The sequence below is a fragment of the Phoca vitulina genome, unplaced genomic scaffold (assembly GCF_004348235.1).
Source record: "Phoca vitulina isolate PV1807 unplaced genomic scaffold, GSC_HSeal_1.0 scaffold12, whole genome shotgun sequence".
Classification (NCBI taxonomy): Eukaryota; Metazoa; Chordata; class Mammalia; order Carnivora; family Phocidae; genus Phoca; species Phoca vitulina.
Window position 1 is genome coordinate 31217095 of NW_022589715.1, and position 23405 is coordinate 31240499.

Below are 23405 nucleotides of genomic sequence, written 5' to 3' on the forward strand. Positions count from 1 at the left end.
GAATTTCTAGTCTTGCTTTTTGAGAAGCATATTCTCATTTTAGGAACTTTGATAATCTGAAAGGGTTGCACACAGGCCAAGTATGGGCAGAGACAGTAAAAATGTTTGAGGCCTTATTTGTGTCTTTTAAAATACATTTCTATGTGTAGGGAATTAAGTGATCATTTGAGGTGAGCCGATCAGGAATACTGCCCTGCAGTTTTTTCTTGGTTGTTACTTTCTAGAGAGTACATGAAGGCTTCTGTCCATAAGCTGTCCTGATTTACTTCCAATACGTGTTTTTCTTTCCGATGGTACCAGGAATTTGCCTTAGTGAAATACCCTGCTTCTCATCTTGGGTTCCTGTCTCCCTTTCCATTTTTTAAACAACCATGCAAAGTCCACTTCATTTACTGAAGTTTTTATTGTTGGTCGCTACCAGGAAACAGGATTGACAAACACAGTGAGCAGTGAGGAAGTGACCGTTTCAAACAATCTCAAAAAACACTAGTCATAGTTGCATAGTTGTTACTAGTCTATATTGGAGTGTAGCTTGTTTAGTTTATTTTACCCAGGTATACTTTCTAGTCTCTCTCCTAAATGATCCCATAGTAGGGGCATCCTATTCTTATTTAGGAATTAGTCCCAACCAATCATGTATGGGATTTGATTTGCGGTATCAGAAAACCCAGGCTACTTAACTTCTAGGAGCCACAGTTTCTCCATTTATAAAATGGGGATAAATGAGTTAATATATGTTGAATTAATATATGGGTCTCAGTTCTAGCTTTGCCAGATATTACCTGTTTGGCCTTGAACCCAGTCAGTGGCCTTTCTTTCTGATTAACACACTCAGTTCCCTTATCTGGAAAATGGAGTTAATAAGACTTTTCTAATTCACAGGGCTATTGTGAGGGTCAAATAAAATAACCTTATGTGAAAGCTCTTTGCTAATTAACATTCTGTGCAAGTGCAAGATAGACTTTAATCCAAGGTTGATTCAAGTTGACACCCCTTTTGATTTAAAAAGATTCCCCTATGCTTTCCAAAGCTTGCTTTTAATTTCTCCAGATATGGGCCCCCTAGGTCAAGAAGATATTTGCTTATCTGGCCTTCACAGGTTAGCCTTTCTCTAAATGTCAGACTACCCAGCACTGGCCTATTAAGACTACTGTGGCCACCCCAGCTCCAGTCCCTTTCCTTCCACCACTTAAGAGAGGCTGCTACAATATTAAAATATTTTAAATGCACAGAAATATTAATAATTAATCACCATCAAGGCAAGATGATAGTTCTTCAATTTTCACTTCCAGCCACTCTTATCAATTCTAATAAAATACTGAAACTGCAGCTACCTTCAAAGCCATTGCCTTCACTAACACAAGGCTTAGTAATAACCATTTAAGACATCAGTATGATGAGGTAAGAAAGCAAACATTTATTAAATATCTATGTGCCAAGCACTATGCCAAAAATAGGGGAAATTCCCCTCCTAAGAACAAGCTGTCATCCTCAATTTGAGATTAGAACAGTGGTTCTCACAGGGTGAAGGGTGGGAAGGTGGGACATTTTTGATCATCACAACTAGGGATGCTCCTGGCACCTCTGGGGTGTAAAGGCCGGGAGTGCTGTTGAACCTCCTGCAGTGAACAGGCCAACTACCCCACAATGTCAAAATATCAGTAGTGCCAAGGTTGAGAAACCCTAGTTTCGAGGAGCAAATACTGTCCGTGTGAAAGATGTTAACTGCTTTCCAATCAGGATGAAAATATGTTGTCCCTATAAGTAGTAGAATATCAGCATGTCATTTGGGCTGTCCTGATGGGAAAGACTAGGTGTTCGCACAGGGGGTGCCCTGTATTTTGGGAAGGGGAACATGGACTTCACTTCCTCCATTGCTGTATTAAAAAGTTTAAAGTCACTGACGGGCAGTATTATAACCTCATATTCCTGCAGGCTCCATTGTTTCTTCTATCCTTTCTTTCTTTTTATGGAAGAATGCTGCTTATTAATCCTGCTGATTGTGAAAAAAGGAAGAAGGTGATTAGATTTTCACTCTTATTATCAAGAAACTGCTATAAATTCACCTCCCTTCAATCATAGCTTAATTGGTTTCATAAAACGGCTCCACCACAAATATACCAAAACAGTTCTGTTTGAGTCATCCTTTTGAAATCAGCCAAAGGGGAACTCTAGTGTAGATGGGAATCTGTTTCATTAGAGATAATATATGCAGTCCACACCATTTTTCACCATAAAGAAGCATTTCATGTTTTAAAACATTTTCCTTTTTTCTTTTTTCCTTTGCAACCCTTTGTGCCTACTCACTTCCCCACCAAAATAGAAGTGTTTAAAAAGATTATGTAAACATCTATGTAAGATCAGTTTTGTTCTTTGTTTAGTATTTGTTTTGCTTCTTTTTATTTTTCAGGGCAGGAATTTTGTACTTGTGTTTAGTAGGTAGTAGGCAAAAGGCTGTGTGCAATGTAAATAAAAGAAAAAAACATGTTATGTTGAGGGAGCAATTTGAACAAAGATTGATTTCCCAGTTTTCCTTCTTTAAGTGAAACTGACAATTATATGTTATAGAAAGTCATTCCTTTGGGAAGAGTTGATACAAAAACAATTGTACTTCACTAGCCTTAAAGGCCAAGTACAATTGTTTTTGTATCAACTCTTCGATTAGAATCCTTTATCAGTCAAATTTAATGAGACTATTTCTAAGAAATATATATTTTATGGCTCATTTTTTATGTTTTCCAAGCCTACACAGAAAATAATATTCTTGAATGTGTTTCTTTAAAACAATTTGTTTAACTTGGGAAGGTCCCTGCTGATGAGAACATGCTTACTTTCTAAGGATCAAGCAGAGTTTTAAAATAATAGGTATTATAGAAAACAGCCTTATTTTTAGTAGGATTTTTTTCTATCCTTTTTTTTCAGTCTCAGATAGAATTAATGGTGCTATTTAATATTCTTTTTGTTAGATCATCACATTGGGAAAGAACTGAATATATGAGGTCAGACCAACTAACTTAATTGAATATCAACAGGTGGGGCCAGTAATTGAGGCATTAGAATATACTTTATATAGATACCCATTTCACGGTCTCAAGTGAATTTAGGAATGACTTTAGGAATTAATTTTGAAGAATTCTATATTTTATTCAGATTTTAAATATAGAGAATATACAAGGAGGGTGGGTACAGGAGCACCATCCAGCAACTTGGCTTTGTTAAACCACTGTAAAAATCATGACTCCTCAGAACATGTAAAGATTCTAACAATTCTTTCTGACAAACACATGTAAACATGTATTAGAATTGCAATGAAAGGTTCCAGGAGAAGTGGTTGTCATAGCATATGTTATTCATAGTTTAAGAATTCCAGTTATATATCATTGGTTATATGCCATTTTGAATTTAAGAAAACTGTTCATCTTGGGTCATTTAAGTGTATAAACAGTACTACTAAAGTGTTTTATTATTATAGGTTTCAGATTATTAGATACAGAAATAAAAGCCAAGTTTGAGTGTGTTCCTGTATTGAAACTTTGATATCACTGATAAAATATCCCAAAATCAGGCCTTCTAAGGGACCTAAGCAGAGTAAAAATAAGTATAATTGGAAATCTATTGTTTTTCTTGGCTAATTTGGCCAAGGTCTGTATGGTGGATATATGCTAGCCCTATCCCAGTTACTTGTCAAAGCTAAAAATTGTTCTTTTGCTATCGAGGTGATGGGACTAAATCTATAGTCCTAAATGTACATTACTTATAAATTCTTATGTTAGAACCAGATGGTCTCGTATTTTTTACAGCTCCAAAATTCTCTTCATTCTACTTTAGTCCCATCATTTTTAGAGATGAGGGAACATTGCTTTGTTCAAAGAGAGCTAGAACTAGAACATAAGCTAATATTTGCTAGCCCTGCTATACACGAGTATCAGCCAAATATGGGCATTCACATTTATCACTTTCAGATTTCAGCCATATCTGTGTACTTACTGATACTATTTAATACTATTAAATTGACTTACCTCTTTAAATAAGTGTTTTTAAAAGGAACATTTTACTACTATAAATGGAAAATTATCACTTCCTAAAAATAGAAAGTAACTCTAAATGGGAGTACAAATCAAGACAAAGCCACATTATTAAAATTTAATTTAAACTTTAAATTTAATTCTTGTTATTACATTTTTAATTCTTGCTGTTCTTGGTCAGAAATGTATCAAAGCAATGTTTTTGTGTTTGATGGCAGTACCTTAATTGTCTAACAAGAAAAGCACAGTTAAAGCTTCTAATTAAGCTTTGCTTAGCTTTTTGTAATGGGATGCTTCTTTGAGGGGGGAGTAAGAGGGTATGAATTCTTGTTTGTATAGTAAAGTCTGATTTAATATAGATCAGAAGGTCTTGTAATATGGAACCAAAATTGTTCTTTGGTTAATTTGAATTAATTTTTTTTTTTTAAAGAATTTATTTATTTATTTGACAGAGAGAGACACAGCGAGAGAGGGAACACAAGCAGGGGAAATGGGAGAGGGAGAAGCAGGCTTCCCGCCGAGCAGGGAGCCCAATGCGGGGCTTGATCCCAGGACCCTGGGAACATGACCTGAGCCGAAAGCAGACGCTTAACGACTGAGCCACCCAGGCGCCCCTGAATTAATTTGTTTTAGAACTCTTAAATTTTTACATTGAAGGTTTTAGTTAGCTTCATATTATTTCTTTTTCTAAATGGAGGATATGATCAGTATAGTTTATTTTACTGAAATAAAGCATTTCTCTGGGGAGATGAGAGGATTTTATAGAGTATTTGAATGGAGGGATTGTGTTTTTTTAATAGTTCTTAAGCATGTTTTGTTTATTTAAAATAATTTAATAAGTGTTTTTTAAATTTACTAACGATAAAAATTAGTGTGTCTGAATTGCTGGTTTAAATGTGTATGTCAGTTACAACGGATAAAAGAGGGTCAAATGGCTAAGCTTTTTCCTTTTACTTGTTCTTACTCATTGGGCTACAAATAGTCTGTGTTGCCTTCTCTCCCAAAGTGCTGCTATAGAGGCTGTATTTCACTGTACTATAGAAAAATACAAATAGGCATTTTTCATTCATTAGTTTCCTATGGAACTTGTTGATGGAAGTATAAAATCAGGAGACTGTCATGGGTTAGCTAGTAAGAGTTTTGTTGTGAAAAACCTTTGGAACAGGTCTAACAGGAAGACCATGGAGAGAACAGGTATAGGAAATAACTGGTCCCATTAAGCTACTGATGAAATAATCATGATAGTATTATGGGGATTGTTTATTGTAGCATTTTTTCTGGCTTATCAGAAATACTTTGTTTTTCATATGTGTGTCAAATTTATATTTCTTAATTAAGCTTTTTAATTTGGGATCATTGTAGATTTATATGTGGTCACAAGAAATAATACAGAGAGAGATTCTGTGTATCCTTTACACAGTTTCCTCCAATGGTAATATCTTGCAAAACTATAGTAAAATATCACAACCAGAATATTGACATTGGTAAAAATACAGAACATTTCCATCACCACAGGGGTCCTTTCTGTTATCTTTCTGTAGCCATGCCCACTTCCCTTTTGCTCCCACCCCCTCCTTAACTCCTAGCAAGCATTTATCTATTTCCCATTTCTATAATTCTGTCATTTCAAGAGTGTTACATAAATAAAATCATTTTTGTAACCTGCTGAGGTTGGCTTTTTTTACTCAACATCATTCTCTAGAGATTCAGCCATGTTATTTCTTATATACCAGTAGTGTGTTCCTTTTTATTGGCTGAGTACTATTCCACAACATGGATGTACCACAGTTTAATCATTCACTCAGTAAAGAACATCTGGATTGTTTCCAGTTTTTGGCTATTATGAATAAGGCTGCTATAAACATTCATGTACAGGTTTTGTAACATAAGTCTTCATTTCATTTCTCTAGGATAAATGCCCAGGTGTGCCATATATAATTGTCCTAAATATTCCTTTACATATATTTGAAACCACATCAGACAGTGTTAATAATTTTTGCTTTGACTTTCAGACATACTGTAGAAATTCAAGAAAAGGAAAGCTTATTGTATTACCTGTATTTTTACTTACCATGTTTTTTCTTCTTTTCTGATGTTCCAGGGTTCTTTTATCATTTTTCTTAGAGAATTTCTGCTAGCCATTCTGATAGAGTAGATCTGTGGTAACAAATTCTCTTTAATTTTCCCTCACCTGAAACTGTCTTGATTTCCCTTCCATTTTTGCTGGGCATAGGATTCTGGGTTGACAGTTCTTTTCTTTCAGCACCTGAAAAATATATGCTACTTTCTTCCGGCTTCTGTGATGTATCTTGGCATGGAATTCTTCAGGTTTATGCTCTGTGAGGTTTGTTCAGTTTCTTGAATCTGTGGTTGTGTGGTTTTGCTTCCCAAATTTGGCAAGTTTCCAGCCATTATTTGAATACTTTTTCAGCTCTACTCTCTTTCCTCTCTTCCTGGGTTCCAGTGATACAAATATTAGATCTTTTGCTGCGGTCCCATAGGTCCATGAGGTTCTGGTCTTTCTTCATTTTCTTTTTCTTCCTTTCCTTTCCTTTCCTTCTCTTCTCCTCCTCCTCCTTCTTCTTCTTTTAGTCTGTTTTCCCTCTATTGTTCAGATTAAGTAATTTCTCTTTTCTGGTTCACTGATTCTTTATAATGTCCCTTTTATTCTGCTGGTAAACCCATCCTAAAAAGTGAGCTTATTTAAAATTTTTGTTTCTTTGTCCAGACTTTTTTTTTTGGTTCCAGATATGTTTGCAGTTGTTTATTAAAGCATTTCACATTTTTATCATGATTGGTTTAAAATCCTTTTCAGGTAATTCTGATCCTTTTCAGGTAATTCTGATTTCTGTCATCTCAGGTTTTGTCTTTATTATCTTTTTGCATTGTCTTAAATCTTTCTAGTTCTTAATACAATGAATGGTTTCGATTGAAACCTGGACATTTTGGTGTTATGTTCTGAGACTCTGGATGTTATCTACACCTACTGTTTCCAGTGTCTTTTTCTGTCACTGCCTTGGCTAGGGAATAGTGGCTGCCTCCTTATTACTGCCAAATAGACATAGAAGTCCAGTTTCCCTAGTCAGCCTTCATTGACACCCAAAGGGAAGGGAATCCTTGTTATTGCCAAGTGAGTGTGGAAGTCCAGGCTCCCCTGACACTGCTAGAGTAGAGGTGGGGGCATGTTACCAACCAGCAGGGTGGAAGTCTTGGCTCCCTACTTGGCTGCCCTGACAATACCCTGGTTGGGGGCAGGGGGCTAGGCTTCTTCCTTACGGCCTCATGAGGTGGAAATCTAGGCTCCCCACTTGGCTCTTGCTTGTATAGGCAGTGGTAGGGCCAGTGTTTTCTGTGGTGTTTGGCTACAGTAGAGTGGTTATTGTCAAAAGTTATTTCACTTGCTAAGGCAGCCCCTTTCTCATTCCTTTAACTAGAGAGAGCAAGCTTTTGGGTGGATTTTTTTTTTTGTCTCGGCCAGTTGATATTTCCAGGTTGCTGGATTCTTCAGCTCTTAATCTGGGATATATTAAGCATAAAGAAAACCCAGAGAAACTCAGCACTGTGTCATTCCTTGTGCCCCAAGGTCCCTAGCTGGTCTATCTTCTCTCTACTTTTCAGAGTCTTCTTACGTTTTATATGTAATATCCAGAGTTTGTAGTTGTAGTTAGTGGAAATAATAGGGAAAAATACTCCTACTCCATTTTCCTAGAAGTGGAAGTTACCAAATTTATATTTTTAAACTATTTAAACAGTTGGACCAAATATATAACCACTATTGGGGAAAATGTCATACACTTTGTATATTATATGATAACTTTGCATAATATTGTGCTCACAAGGACTGCTAGAAAATAACATCTTTATTTAAACTGAAATTCATTGTTCACATTATTAATGAAAACTTTTTCCCTCTAGGAGATAATGCAAAAGGTGTCCCAAGGCTCCTGACCAGTGAACAAAGATTTGAGAAAGACAGCCAAGCTCATGTTTTCTCCTGATCAAGAAAATCATCCATCCAAAGCACCAGTAAAATATGGTGAACTCATTGTCTTAGGGTAAGTTTTCTCCATCTGATGACACATAAAATTGAATAATATATAGTAACTTTGACATCTAGGTTAAAATTACTTTTTAGATTGTATATCCTATCTATGTCCAAAAATGATTTAAAGCTACAGGATAATATTACCTCAAAATAATATTGATAATGTTAAATCAAGAAACTCTTGGGGTACCTGGGTGGCTCAATCGTTAAACGCCTGCCTTCGGCTCAGGTCATGATCCCAAGGTCCTGGGATCGAGCCCTCCATCGGGCTCCCCGCTCCGTGGGAAGCCTGCTTCTCCCTCTCCCACTCCCCCTGCTTGTTTTTCCTCTCTCGCTGTGTTTCTCTCTGTCAAATAAATAAATAAAATCTTTAAAAAAAAAAAATCAAGAAACTCTTTAATCCTCATTTTTATGCCATCTCTTATAAGTGCTCACATATGCATAAACTTTGCCTCACCCTTACCCCCAGAAAGAATAAAGCTTCTTAAAGGTGAAAAATGTACAGTCTAAATGTCTAAAGTCATATAATTTTTCCATTTGTCTTCCCTGTCCCATCATTTAGAAAAGTTTGCCTCACTTGACTTTACCAAAATCCCTTCCCCGTTTAGGTCATTTCATGTAGGTTAGTATTTATTTGTTCCTTTGTCCTTCTGAGGTAGTTGTTGCTTTGTACTTATGGTCCTATTCTTCATGTGATAGAGTTGTACAGGCTAAAGATATGATGACTCTGAAGCCCAGAATCTCACTGCTCGTTTGCTTCCTACGTATTCTCATCCATACAACTTACACAGACACAATCTAAAGAATGAGGAACAGATGATTCCGTTTCTTCAGTCTAAAACTTGCATTAACTGTCAAAACAGAGACACAATATAGTCTATTAGCTAGAAATTTCAGAAACTAGAAATTGCAAATTTTACTTTCCCCCGATGTTTCTTTTCTTCTGTCTAGAAAACAGCTCTAGGAACAATTATATGACTTTAGACATTTAAAACAACATGTTTTAGAGTCAGGTTGGTACAAGGTCTTGTTTAAGTGAGAATATGTCCCTTGTTTCAGAGCAGAGAGTAAGAGAAAGTCGGAAGATAATATGGAGTTAATGAGCTTGACTAGAAGTCAGGAATGCTAGATTCCAGTGCCTATTCCAACATGGCTGGTTATATGACCTTGGGCAAGTCACTTCACCATTCTGGGTCTTGGTTTCCTCTTCGGTAAAATGACAGACAAGATCATCTCAGGCTCTTTGAGACCTAAAAATCTTTTTTCTCAAAAACAATTTAAAAGATTAGAAAATTATATAGTAACTACAATGTTACCAACTTCACATCACATAGATCTTAAGGTATTAATGACAAACAGCTTTTAACTACCAAAAATTATTCAAAGTTAAATTCTTCTACCAGGAAATCTGAGTCATTTGAAGACTGGAGTTTAAAATTTAGTATATGGTTTAAACTGCCTTTCTTAGCCCAGAAGTTTCTCAGTTAATCCTTGGCAATAGTGGTTGTCTCTGTATCTGGCACTTGGTGTCTTAAAATACAAATAATACTTCTTTCCAGCCCTCTAGGAAAAATAAAGCTGGATAAGGTTGTTAGTTTGATGTTGTTGCTACTTTATTAGAATAGTTTTGAGCTACAGAAACACAATGTTTGGGAATAGAGAGTATATCCCCAGGAGGGAAACAAGTCATATAACTAGGCAGACAGAACAGTCAGGACCCAAAGTGGGGCTGGTGGCAACACACAGCCTAGAATTAGTACTGTATTAACTAAGGGGTGTGACTCTGAACTCTCAGCAAGGCTAGCAAGATTGGCAAGGGCTTTCTCCAACAGAAATCAGTGTGTTATTTTTTATAAAGGATCGGTATAATTTCTACATATGGCAGTGTGAGTAAAGTCCCTTCTCTTCCTTGTCAGCCACTAATGTAGGCCATTTTACAATCACATTCTCCTACAACCTCAAAATTGTCCCTGGTCTGTGCCTCATTTTCCCTCAGATTGACCAACTATAAATGAGAGACCAGGAAGCAAACCAAAGATTTTGTCAGGGGGCAGGGAACAGTGAATGAGGAGAGATTATTATTAAGGCATTGCTTATGCCAAAATGAAGCAATAAAGAATTTTAAAAAGCATGACACAAACACCTGGATTCAAATTCTAGTTTTTCCATTGTCACTTGTGTGACCTTCAGAAAATGACTTAATTTCTCTGAGCCTCTAAGGAATTCTATTCCCCTGAGGAATAACTTAAATTCCAAATTGTAAAAGTTGAGTGATGCCAATCTCAAGAGTTTTTATGAGGATGAATTAAATGAGGTGCTGTATGGTAGAGAACACAGTAGTGCCTAATACATGGTAAACACTCAAATGTTTCGTTGTGAACTTCTTTCCTATCCAATCCTCACTTACTTGCTTATTTTCAGCACATGTATATGGTATCATGGAGAAGTGGTCATAAGATCTGAACGACAAAAATATGTTTAGTCACTATTTAGCAGGCATCTCAGTTGGATAAGTTTTGCCAACATAATGTGAATGTGTATGTGCACATTCAAGTCCTAAGACTTATCAGACTTATCAAATGAGTCTGAAAATTTCAGAAGTTAAGCTATTTAAAGTATTTAGTTGACAATTAAAGGAGATTGTTTTAGACAATTCATACTGTACTTTTAAAGGTTGTATTAGCACAGGCAAACATTCACTTTTAAAAAACAAAGAATAAGGCATCAGATATGCCATTAATCAGCTCTTGATTATCTTGAATAAAAGAGGAAAGAAAAATACAGATAATTTAAGGCTATTTATAATCCAAAAAATACTTCTTTGTGACTTGGAGTGTAACCAGAATCTCATTTTGTTTCATACTTAGACAGCTGGTCTAGGGATCAGCAATTACTGAAGGGAATTTGAGATACTTACAGTGTGCTAATAGATGATTAATTGAAGATTGATCCATATTGTAAAGCAAAATAAAGCATTTATTTCAGAATTGTGTGGTTCTTACAAGAGATCACCTAAACTTTTCTCCCTCCCATCAGGTACAATGGATCGCTCCCAAACGGCGATAGAGGAAGAAGGAAAAGTAGGTTTGCTTTGTTTAAAAGACCTAAGGCAAATGGGGTGAAGCCCAGCACTGTGCATATTGCTTGTACTCCTCAGGCTGCAAAGGTAAAAAGCAAACAAACCCAAATTAAACTAAATAACTTAACTTGAGAAATTGAAACACTTGTACATGTTGTTTCTGTTCTCTAGCGTTCCCTTCACATTCTGTACCAGAAGTTTCCTTTTGTTTCAATGGGAGCAGACACTTTGGAGACAATATTTGAAGGGCTGCCATATGGAAGGGCATCAGACTTTTTTTTTTTTTAAATGACAAACCAGGATCAGTGGGTGGAAATTAGAAGGAAACATTCCCTTTTAATAAGAAATTTTTAAAAAGGTAGGTTGGGACCAGGGTTTTATCTAGTATTTAGAATTATACAGCTGTCTACCCTGAGAAGTAGGAAGTTTCCACTGTTACTAGAGGGGCCTTGCCTGGGCTGAGCAAGGAATGTAGTATATAATAAGAGTACTCAGGTACTAGAAGCATTGTTTGGATGAGGTGATTTTTTTAAACTAAGGGTTTAATTGTGTGCTTCTTACAAGAGATCTTTATCAAAGATTCTGTGTATGCTCTTATTTTTTGTTTGCTTGTTTTATGACCCTCAAAGCTTTTAACATAGTGCCTTGAACAAAATGGACCTCAGTTAACTATTAAATTGAACCAAAACTATAAAAGCATATACCCAATTGTATCTACAGTATAACTTCTCAGTCTCCCAGTATATTTAATGCTTTTAGCTCCTTTTTCTCTCCCTACCAAAATCTCCAGAACCTGAGCCATCATTTCGGGACACTTAGGCTTTTCCTGGAGTGAAAGACAATTTAGAGGAAATTTAAAATCTTTCCATTTCTGTGAATTCCTCTACTTCCAATTTTGTAACACAGAATTTGTATTTGATATTGTGTTGAGTGACTAAAATTACAAAGAGTCTCTCAGCTTCTGGAAGTAATTGTATCCTTAGCTAGGTAGCCCCAGGATGTGCATTAATATTTTACCATCTGAGGTATATCTTTGTAAGTTAAGCAAGAGAGAAATTGGCATATGGTGACTTGTTTTAGGTCATAGCTCCAATCCCTGAAGTTAATTGAATTTGTTTTGTATCCAGCATGGTGACTAGAACAATCCTCATGTCTTGATGAGGCCTCCTCTATTACTGTTTGAGACCTAGTGAATATAGAAAAGGGACAGTTTCTTTTTAAGTGTTTCTTTTTGCTCCTTTGCAGAGAAGTGTTGTGCTAAGCAGGTGGTGAGAGTGAGTGAAAGCTAATGACCCAGGCCGAGGAGCTCTGTGCCAGAAGTGCCCCTGCAGCGTGCTCTTGCATTTGGGGTACGCCACTTCTCCGTGCAGGGTTGTCTCCCGTGTTGTCCCCAACCGCTAATGCCATGTAAGCCTGCAAATCACAGCCAGAAAATGCACCTACATAATTCCAGGTGCCCCTTTCACAGCTAATACTACCTCCGGTTGAGAACCACTAGCAGAGGGAAAATAGTTATGATCCCTATTTCTAAAATACCCTATTCTGGCAGTCATCTGGGATAAGGTTAAACCCCGCCTTTCAGTCCAGTGAGAATTTAGCTAGACATAGTTCTTATTCTTAATCTAAGACTAGGTTTAATAGCTAAAAAGCCAGAGATTACAATCTCAAAGTACACAAAGACCTGTGTTTTTAAATCCCTTTAGCCATTATGAATACATTACTTCTGGGACACCTGGGTGGCTCAGTCATTAAGCGTCTGCCTTCAGCTCAGGTCGTGATCCCGGGGTCCTGGGATCGAGCCCCGCCTCAGGCTCCCTGCTCAGTGGGAAGCCTGCTTCTCCTTCTCCCACTCCCTCTGCTGTGTTCCCTCACTCCCTGGGTCTCTCTGTCAAATAAATAAATAAAATCTTAAAAAAAAAAAAAAAGAATAATTACTTCCAAGATTATGGGCAGTATTCGATTGGAAAATCATTGCTTTATGCTAATTAAAGTAATTATAGTTTTTAAAATCTATAAAACAGTTATATAATGTTTATTTTAAAAACATCAACAACGTGCATGGGAATGATCTACATTGTGTTAATGAGGTGTTGTATACCTCTATGAAGATAGGGGAGTGAGAGAAACATGTAAGCAGCCTTGACACTGCTGTTGAATTTAATTTCTTTTAAGAAACCAGAAGCAAAAATGGCATTGTTATGGTTTGATAAGGCTGGGTAGTTGGTACCCAGGTGTTTTATTTATTCTCTTTAAATATTTGAAAATTCCACAGCCTTAATTAATTTTAAAGCTATTATTTTAAGGCTTTATCTATTACAGATTACCTACAAATTGAAACCAAGTAAGGTTTTATAATGCCAATGTTCTAATTAAGAAACATTTTTGGGGGGCGCCTGGGTGGCTCAGTCGTTAAGCGTCTGCCTTCGGTTCGGGTCATGATCCCAGGGTCCTGGGATCGAGCCCCACATCTGGCTCCCTGCTCGGTGAGGAGCCTGCTTCTCCCTCTCCCTCTGCCTGCCGCTCTGCCTACTTGTGCTCTCTCTCTGTCAAATAAATAAATAAATAAAATCTTTAACAAAAAAACAAACAGGGCGCCTGGGTGGCTCAGTTGGTTAAGCGACTGCCTTCGGCTCAGGTCATGATCCTGGAGTCCCAGGATCGAGACCCGCATCGGGCTCCCTGCTCAGCAGGGAGTCTGCTTCTCCCTCTGCCCCTCCCCCCTCTCATGTGCTCTCTCTCTCTCTCATTCTCTCTCTCAAATAAAAAAATTTAAAAAAAAAAAAAAAAAACATTTTTTGAATTTAGCTTCTTTGCTTTGTATAATCATTCTTTTGTGTCTTTGTATCTGTTTTGTATCTGTTTTCCTTTTACGCAACCTATTTCCACTTCCTTTGTTCAGGTTTTCCCCCTTTCTGATATTATCTTCAACTCATGTACATAGAAAACGCCTGAAAACAAAACCGAAAAGTTCTTTTTAGCAATGTCTTTAGTTTTAGTTTGGGATAAGTCAAAAATACAGTCGTAAGCATTGTGTCCATTTCCTTTGGTAATGTTTAATCATCCGATGAATTTTTCTGTATTTGCCCAGCATATGGCAAATGTTTGTCACCGGTAGAGTCCCAGAATGATTAAGAAAACCATTTAACTCTGCTTGTTGGTAACTTGTTTATAACTCTTTGAGTTACTTTAAAAATAAGAATCTTCTTATCTTGCAAAATTCTGTATTTCCTCCTTATTAGAGCATGATCGAGTACTATTTTCAGTTTCTGCATGGGCTTTGATTTTGATTACTTTATAATTTAAAATATTTATAAGGGAGACCTAGATTTTACAGTGTTTTTATACAATGAAATTAATGTTCTTATTGTATAACATCTTCAAGGTATTCTTGAAACCCCACTCAACCTGAGTAACTACCTCCACAGCTGAGGTTACAGAAGAGTTATTAATTTCTACCTTAAATTTTGGGAGGAAAATATGTCAAACATGTGATAGATTACTTTTCTTTTTTGAATTTGATTTGATTGGCCTACCAGCTAATTTTTGCTATTAATCTTTTCTTTCTTAGGCAATAAGCAACAAGGACCAGCACAGCATATCATATACCTTATCTCGGGCCCAGACAGTGGTGGTTGAATATACTCATGACAGCAACACTGATATGTTTCAGGTACTATAACATCTGAATTATTTTTGTCTTAAAAAAAAAAAAAAAGTTGAAAACCTATTGTCAGTGACTTTTGCTGTGGTCAGTTTCATGATTATCCTATTTTAGTCATGTATTACATTAAAATATATATTGATTTCTAAATCTCATATATAGAAGTCAGCATAGCATGGTTAAGAAATGGGCTCTGGTAAACATTACTTAACCACTCTATGGCTCACTTTCCTCCTATGAAGTGCAGATAATAGAGCTTCCTTCATATGACATTTAGGAGGCTTAAATGTGTTGTTAGTACATGTAAAGTGCTCAAAGCTGGGCCAGGGAGCTGGTAAACACTTAGCTATTAATAATAGTGGTTATAATAATAGCTCAGTTAGCTAATATCCAAGAAATATTCTGCACATATTTATGACCGTTTTTGCCACTATTTCCCACCTTCCTCTCTAGGTAGGAAAATGTACAGGCAGTCTCTAATTGTCCATATCACATTTGTAATCAGACTTGTTTTTCAGCACACATTTGCTCTAAGCTACTAATGCGGTAAAAGTTTGTTTTTTTTTCTCTCCTTTTTGTACCAGTCCAGTGCTGATGTTTTTATAAACTTGATAGATGATAGAACAGTCAAACCCAAAGATGTAAACAGAATCCATGCTGTCTTCTCCCTTGTTTGGTTTTATAAAGCCCTGGATTTTTTGGAAACAAATAGGACATAAAGTACCTGATAATGTTGCTCTTATAATTACTGTCCCAATGACTTTTCAATTTTTCTTTATTTTTATCAAGATTGAAATCTAAAGGCCTGGAGATGTCTTCAATTATAACCAATAGCAAAGTATTTCTCATTGAGGTCACTTATCCCTCCCCCCCCAGCCCTTCTAGTAGAATACTGAATTTTTTAGAATAGTGTCTCTAATATCAGAATATGGATGTATGTTTATCTTTCTTGCTATTGCCAAAAAAATTTAAGATAAATAACACCCTTAATGAAGATGAAGGTTGGGATCTTAATGAGAACCTAACACAAGCTTCAGGATGATTTTCCACATTTTATTTCGCTGACAACCAGTTAAAATAAATATGCCTAATTAGCTTTTTTAAAAATCAAGATGCTACCTAGATGTTTGACCCCAGACTAGAATTTTAGTTTCAGAAAATACCTTGAATTAATTTGTTTACCCCTTATTTTTTGTCAGTAGAGTTACTGAAATCTTGTGAGTTAAAGGTTACAAAGTTAGTTGGGGGCAGAATTGGGGTTAAACCAGGCATTCTGATTTCTAGAACAGTGTCTTTACCATCTTATGAAGGTCCTTAAATAAGTTGCACCATTTTTGTTTTCTTCCTTTTCATAAAGGAATAGAGAGTTTTTCCTAAGTAGTAGTCATGATGCTCCTTCTACAAAGCTTTATACCAATGGAAAATCCAAACATTTCTACATTAAAAACCAGAGATATATCCAAAACTACCCTGATAAATTAGCCAGTCTTTGAGGAACTGGTTTTATAATCATTCTGGGATTGCCTGCCTTCCAAACTGAACAAGAATGTTTATTGTTCAATTCATCAGCTGTTCAAACCTCCAACTCTGCATTGGTTAACACTATGAAGTAAATAAAGACATTACAAGTTGATTGTATTCATAGGTGCTACACTGGCAGTCTAAATGTGAAGTACAAGCTTCTGATTGGGTTGAAGAAGGGTGAGGGAAAGACTTCATAGCAGTGCCTTTTTATCCAGACTTTTTTTTTTTTAATCAAGTTGAGTAGGATTTTGTCAGTCCAGCCAGTAGAAAGGCATTCTGACAAAAGAGATGGCAAAGTACACAGTGTGGTAGAAGATTGACAAGTGAGCTGCTTGTAGCTAGAATATACTTTTCGTGTGATTAGCAATGATAGGAAATTAAGCTGGATCAGTGGGAAGCAAATTGTGAGGTCAGTTTCTAATTATTACAGAAATAAACTAAGAAGTTTGGATAGTCTGTAAGGAACCATTAGGGTTTTTAATGAGAGTGGGAGGGAATGACATGATAAGATCTATATTTTTAAAGCTAATAGTAGCAGTTAGAAGAGGAATTACCAGAATTTATCTTAACACACAGTTATATTTTGGCATCTGATCATGATCACATAGGTTTTTTCTCTTTATAGATACTTAAGATTTCTTCCTTCTTACCTGTCTTGACCAATATTGCTTTGATGTCTTAAATCTCCTCTAAGACCCAGAGCAAATCTCAACTCTCTTGGAACAATCTCTCCTCCCAAATAAATGCCACTTCTGAATATCTTGATTCAAAAAATCAATCCTCAATCCATTCCTGGGCCTACATCTTTTGGATCTAAAATAGCCTTTTATTCTTAGAAATATTTTTAGTTTCAAAAGTCTGAGACCATTTTCTTTGGATATCATTATCTTAAAAAGCAGGAAAAGGGACATCCAGTCCCTTTTGTTAACCAGCCAGTTTTCTTCTAAAACTATCCAAACTAAAGAAAGACTTATACTTGATAGGACAAAAATGCTAAAAGGATTTTATCCGAAAGTGTGTGGTTATGAGGAATTCTTGAGGCTCAACTATGCAAAGAATGACTTTGAAGTGTCATCATCATTGTAGAGGGTCAGTGTTTTTTCTCAGTATCCACTTCCTTCAATTTTATACTACTTTATAACAAATACATGAATGAACTCATCATTTTTAAATATTTACTTTAAAACCCTGTGACACTTGTCAGGTCTGTCATCTCTTCCACAGATTTCCTTTTTTCTTTTCATTTTTAAATGTTTACTTTAAAACCCTGTGACAATCAGTTCTGTCATCTATTTCCTTTTTTCTTCTCAACTTTCATCTTTCAAAATGAAAATTAATATATTTCCTAGCTAGTACCTCTGAAGATGTTTTAATTTGCCGACCCATCCACCAGAACTCTTATCTGGGAACCTTGTCTCTCTTAAATATGGCCAAGAACCAGGAAGAAAATAAAAAGGACATCTAGGCCTATAAAATAAAGGCCACAAAAGGCCATGCACTAAAATTCCTTTTCTTTGCTCCCTGGAGAATCCTTTAGGAACTTACCAAGAACCTTTTGAAATACTATCCTTTAAAGTTTAGTTTTTTTGATTTCTCAGCCCACAGCAGAATAATAGTGACTAGTTAGAGGAGGGGTATGCTGCCAGAGTCAAGTATGCCCAACAGCAAGAAGTGATAGCTGACAACCTGACAGAACACATGAGAATATAAAGTATATATAAGACCTCAAAGAAAGCTATGTAAGCCCATAACATAAGGATCAGCCTTCTTGTACACCTTTATAGCACCTGAAGACATCACTGCATTCAGTGTAATATAAATGGTATTTATAGTTTAATGTCCTGGAGACATCATAAAAGATTTACTTGTATGTTCACTATATTCTGTTAAAGAAGGCAGAGTAATACATGGTAGGCATATTTCCATCCAAAGGGGTTAAAATTAAAATCTGCAGCCATCTAGGAATCTCAGCCATCCTAAACTCTGTATTCCCTGAGGGTTTCATATATTCTGGATGGTAAGTTCCCATTTACTCCTATGCTCTAAATAATTATTATGTCAGAACAAGTTTGACAGATTAGTTTTCTAGGGTATAGATGCCCTCAGAGTTAAGTATAAGTTTGAGCTTTAGAAATTTCAGAGGCTTAATGATTTCATCTTCTTGTACCTTTCTTGAATGGATTTTCCACTGTGTTCCTTTCAATAGGTTTATAGATATTTCTTTTTCCCTTAGATTGGTCGGTCGACTGAAAGTCCCATTGATTTTGTAGTAACTGACACAGTTCCTGGAAGCCAAAGTAATTCTGATACACAGTCAGTGCAAAGCACTATATCAAGATTTGCCTGTAGAATCATCTGTGAACGGAATCCGCCCTTTACAGCACGGATTTATGCTGCAGGATTTGACTCATCAAAAAACATCTTTCTTGGGGTAAAAAGCTTTTTCCTAAATGGTGCATTATTTTTAACCACTTCTGTTTCCAAATTACAAAGAACTGGAAGCTCACTATTCTTATTGCTACTAGGAGAAGGCTGCCAAGTGGAAGACATCAGATGGGCAGATGGATGGTTTGACCACTAATGGCGTTCTTGTTATGCATCCACGCAATGGGTTCACAGAAGACTCCAAGCCTGGAATATGGAGAGAAATATCAGTGTGTGGAAATGTATTCAGCCTGCGGGAAACCAGATCAGCTCAGCAGAGAGGAAAAATGGTAAGTATTGCGCTGTAGCCTCTTATTTAGCTCCAGTAAACACATTGGGTGAGTTGGACTGAATGTATTACATAATTCCAAAAACTCTCAAATGCTGACACAGAGTGCTTAAGTCTGACTATCAGAAACACTGACCGCTAAATATTATACTAGAGGGTAATATCTTAATGTTTCAATCAGGACACTTTAAAAATTTGTTCTTTCATATTATGTTAATATATTTTAAAACCTAAGCTTTCCTAAATTAAATAGCACTGTGTGGTTTCTATTTATATCTCTTTGACCGTGATGTATATGGGAAATATTAGACTTACTGAGGAGCCAGATGTTTTAATCATAAGTAGTCTTCACTATAAGGCTGAAAAGAAATATGTTCCTGCTCCACATTTTATCCTTGATTTTCAAACTTATATTTTTCATGACTGCCATTAGAGTTTCTTACATTTAGTAACAATCATAGGAAATCTCGATTCTTGAGTAAGGAGCATGTAAGACCAAAACTCTCATGTAAAAATTGAAAACACAGTGTTGAATGTTTTTTGATTCTTGTTTCTTCTAGGTGGAAATTGAAACCAATCAGTTACAAGATGGCTCATTAATTGACCTCTGTGGTGCAACATTGCTGTGGCGTACTGCAGAAGGCCTTTCCCACACTCCTACAGTGAAGCATTTAGAAGCTTTAAGACAGGAAATCAATGCAGCACGACCTCAGTGCCCTGTAGGGTTCAACACACTAGCATTTCCTAGTATGAAGAGGAAAGATGTTGTCGATGAAAAACAACCATGGGTGTATCTAAACTGCGGCCATGTGCATGGCTATCATAACTGGGGAAACAAAGAAGAACGTGATGGAAAAGATCGTGAATGTCCCATGTGTAGGTCTGTTGGTCCCTATGTCCCTCTGTGGCTTGGATGTGAAGCTGGATTTTATGTGGACGCCGGCCCTCCAACCCATGCATTCAGCCCATGTGGGCATGTGTGTTCAGAAAAGACAACTGCCTATTGGTCCCAGATCCCGCTTCCTCATGGTACTCATACTTTTCATGCAGCCTGCCCCTTTTGTGCACATCAGTTGGCTGGTGAACAAGGCTACATCAGACTTATTTTTCAAGGACCTCTAGATTAACAGACAGTTGTCCTCCAGGACTATATTATAAAATTTATAAGCTAAGTGAGTTGGGTTTTCCAACCTGTTGTCCATGTCACAGTTTCTCTGCTCTGGTCATTTGCATTAAGATGAAGAATTTTTTTAAACATTTATAATAAGTAGTAACAATTTCTGATCAAAAAATCTGGGAAACTCAAGAAAAAGAATTTCTGAAAGTACCAGACTTTGAATTCTGAGTTTTGAAAATATATTTTGAGGATAAAAAGATGCAATCTAATTTGTTGCCTTCCTTTTAGTGTTTTTGAATCACCCATCCTCAGTGTTGGAAAATTGTTTTATATAACTGAGGGTACTGTTGGTTCAAACTATGTTAGTTTACAGTTTGTTGCAAACATTGTAAAATACAGCAACATGTATATTAACTTTTTTCTATTTATCTTTATTATAGAAAACATCTTAGAATGTTCTTGATAGAGTAGCATGGTAACGATGGTGTCACACTTTCGGTGTGAATGGTAGTTTAGCGAGCATAGCTCAAGGATTTACAAGCTTAGAAAGAAGGACAAGAGAGCCTCTCTCCCTGCCCCCTTCTAAATATGGAATTTGGTAAATTAAAATACTTTGTAAAACCAAATTCATATTAATAATTATTGTGTAAGAGGTGTTTGTTTTTAACCACATTGAATATAATCAGGAAAGTTTTTTTCTTAATGTTTCTCTCAAGTGTAGTATATAACAAAAACTTAAAATGCTAAGAAACATTTTATATGCTCCTTTGAATATGCAATTTAATCTAGATTATCTATTTTTCTCCCATGATAACTAATCTGTTTTTAGTACCAGCAACATTTGGCAAGTTTATTTTTTAGATATAAACTGTGGTTCATCTGTTCACTGTTTCTAGAAAAAAAAATCATTCTCATGAGAAAAAGCATAAATTAACAAGGAGGAGAGTGACTTGATTTGCTTTTAGAAAAAGAAATACTTAATTGATTATTCTGTTTGTGCTCTTATCCAGGCATTAAGAAATGTAGAGAGATATAAAGGGTTCAATGACAGTAGTGCCCCCCCCCCTTTTTTTAACCTAGCAGACCAGCCTTAACTTTGTGGGCTTTGAATCCTAAGGAGAGTTGCCACCATGTGACTCAAGGAAATGTTTGGTTGGCAGATGAGCACCAGTGACAGCCGAGTAGGGGAACATACTTGCATGGTATGTTTATTCTCTAATTCCAGTAAGTTCTTTGCTTAAAGAAGCAAGGAAACGTTTCTTCACTCCCTCCCCTCCCCTTTTTTTAATGCACCACAGAGGAAGTATAGACAGTTGCACTACATCAAACCCTTTGTGACACTTGTAGAAATCAGTACACTTTTAGATTAGACAGAATCTTTTTTTTTTTTAATCTTTTGATTTGTTTTTCCTTCAGTTCGTAAGTTGTGTAATAATTGACTCTAGCAAATTTTCGTATGTGGTAGTATAGCTTTAATTTATCATAACTATTACTATACTGTTCTGAATTTTCTTTTGGTTTAAAAAAAAAAAAACCTGTTGCTTAGAAGCCATGAACTATTTTACTTTAATTCAACTTGTCAAAATTTCCTTGTTTTTAAAAATGATCATTTGGGTTCACTCAGGAAATGCATGTCAGGAAACTTGTATTATAAGTTTACTAGTTGTGATGTATCAGTAACTGCTGTTACCCCTTTTCAAAGAAATATAATTGATTTTGAAGTTTTCTAGATAGTCACATGCTTTGTGGCTAATGCAAGGAAATCAAGTCCTGTGTTGTATTTGTTCTAGTCATTTCTATTCAGGCTATATATTGTAGCTAATTTTTATTTGCAATTAATTTATTCAAACTAAGTAAATACTTTTCAAAATAGATACTTGAATTTGTCTCCGTGAGTTCGTTTTTGCATAACTGAGAGTGGGAAACCAGAAATGAAAACTCTTGGACAAATCTACCCCCCTACTTCAAAAATATTCACTTGAAATAGATGAAGAATTTGCATTTAATGTAACACTTTAAATCTCTGGTTCTCTTGGGAAAGCATCTCTGACTTATTAATAAAGGAACTTTGTTTAGTGGTTGAATAATTGAAGCTTTGGTAAAGTCCTGCTAGGGAGTTGGCTGTCTGCAAGAGTGGGATACTAGACCGTTGAAACAGTGCTTCACTGACCATGAAAGGTTCATGTTCTTCCCAGAGTGCCTCAGTTCCCCCTTCCTCCCAACTATGAAAAGTCTGGTTCATTTTCTATCAAATTCAAGTTTGTTTGTTTGTTTTTTAATAATTTTTTTAAGGATATTTATTTATTTATTGAGCGAGAGAATGATAGAGAGCATGAGAGGGAGGAGGGTCAGAGGGAGAAGCAGGCTCCCTGCTGAGCAGGGAGCCCGATGCAGGACTCGATCCCAGGACTCCAGGATCATGACCTGAGCCGAAGGCAGTCGCTCAACCAACTGAGCCACCCAGGCGCCCCTATCAAATTCAAGTTTTGAAAACTCAGGTAATTTAAATCATTAGGTGTTTTTCTGTTCAAGCATTTTGAATATTGGTTCTGTCATTTTGTTGATGCCTAATGGAACACTTTTAGTCACTCAGTTGTATTAAGGGACTATCAGTATTCTGGCCAAGGAGAAAAAGTTGTATTTAGGTCTCCCAAATGTACTTGAAAGAAAGATCATCTTTACGGCTTAACTCTTTTATCAAAGTGATTTTACCATCTAAATGTTCCTTAATTTGTATAGGGAATTTCCCTTCGTCAAACATGTTAGGGTCATGAAGTGAGACAGGGTAAATATCCAGAAGGAGGAGTCTTTTACCAGACTATCTTCTTGAAGCTGTCAGTGCTTACTTCTACCATTTTAAAAATATTCTGGTATATGTAAAACAGGATAGAAATATATAATAATGTAAATAAGTATATAATTACATCTAACATGAGTACTCCTACTCTACTCTTCCCTCAGGATACCTCAAGAACCATGGGTGATGCATGATCTTCTGACACGTAGACTGAGTGAGTGAGGGCACCAGTGAAAATCCATCCGTTATTTCTTAGAACTATATTTAGCATATCAATTTAAACACTTGGGCCCCTCATCCTGATGGATCATCTTGTGCTATCCCACTTTAGAGACCACTGGCTAAGAGATCTATGATCCATTCTTTCGTATTTATGTTCCAAGCATTAACCCTGTGGCATATCAGATCACCAAAGTACTGCTTAGTGAACTATATTATTCTGTC

At 36.2% G+C, this 23405-nt stretch overlaps 1 protein-coding gene across 2 annotated transcripts in view; it reads left to right on the top strand.

The window, feature by feature from the left end:
- Positions 1-22038, top strand: part of PELI1 (pellino E3 ubiquitin protein ligase 1) — a 57676-nt gene extending 35638 nt beyond the window's left edge. For both annotated transcript variants that reach the window (XM_032410855.1, XM_032410856.1), the window contains exons 2-7: positions 7941-8080; positions 11107-11236; positions 14718-14819; positions 18568-18765; positions 18860-19048; positions 19608-22038. In XM_032410855.1, the coding sequence (XP_032266746.1) occupies positions 8010-8080; positions 11107-11236; positions 14718-14819; positions 18568-18765; positions 18860-19048; positions 19608-20174 (1257 nt within the window). In that variant the 5' untranslated portion in view covers positions 7941-8009 and the 3' untranslated portion in view covers positions 20175-22038. The remainder of the gene's footprint in view (positions 1-7940; positions 8081-11106; positions 11237-14717; positions 14820-18567; positions 18766-18859; positions 19049-19607) is intronic.
- Positions 22039-23405: the final 1367 nt, after the last annotated feature.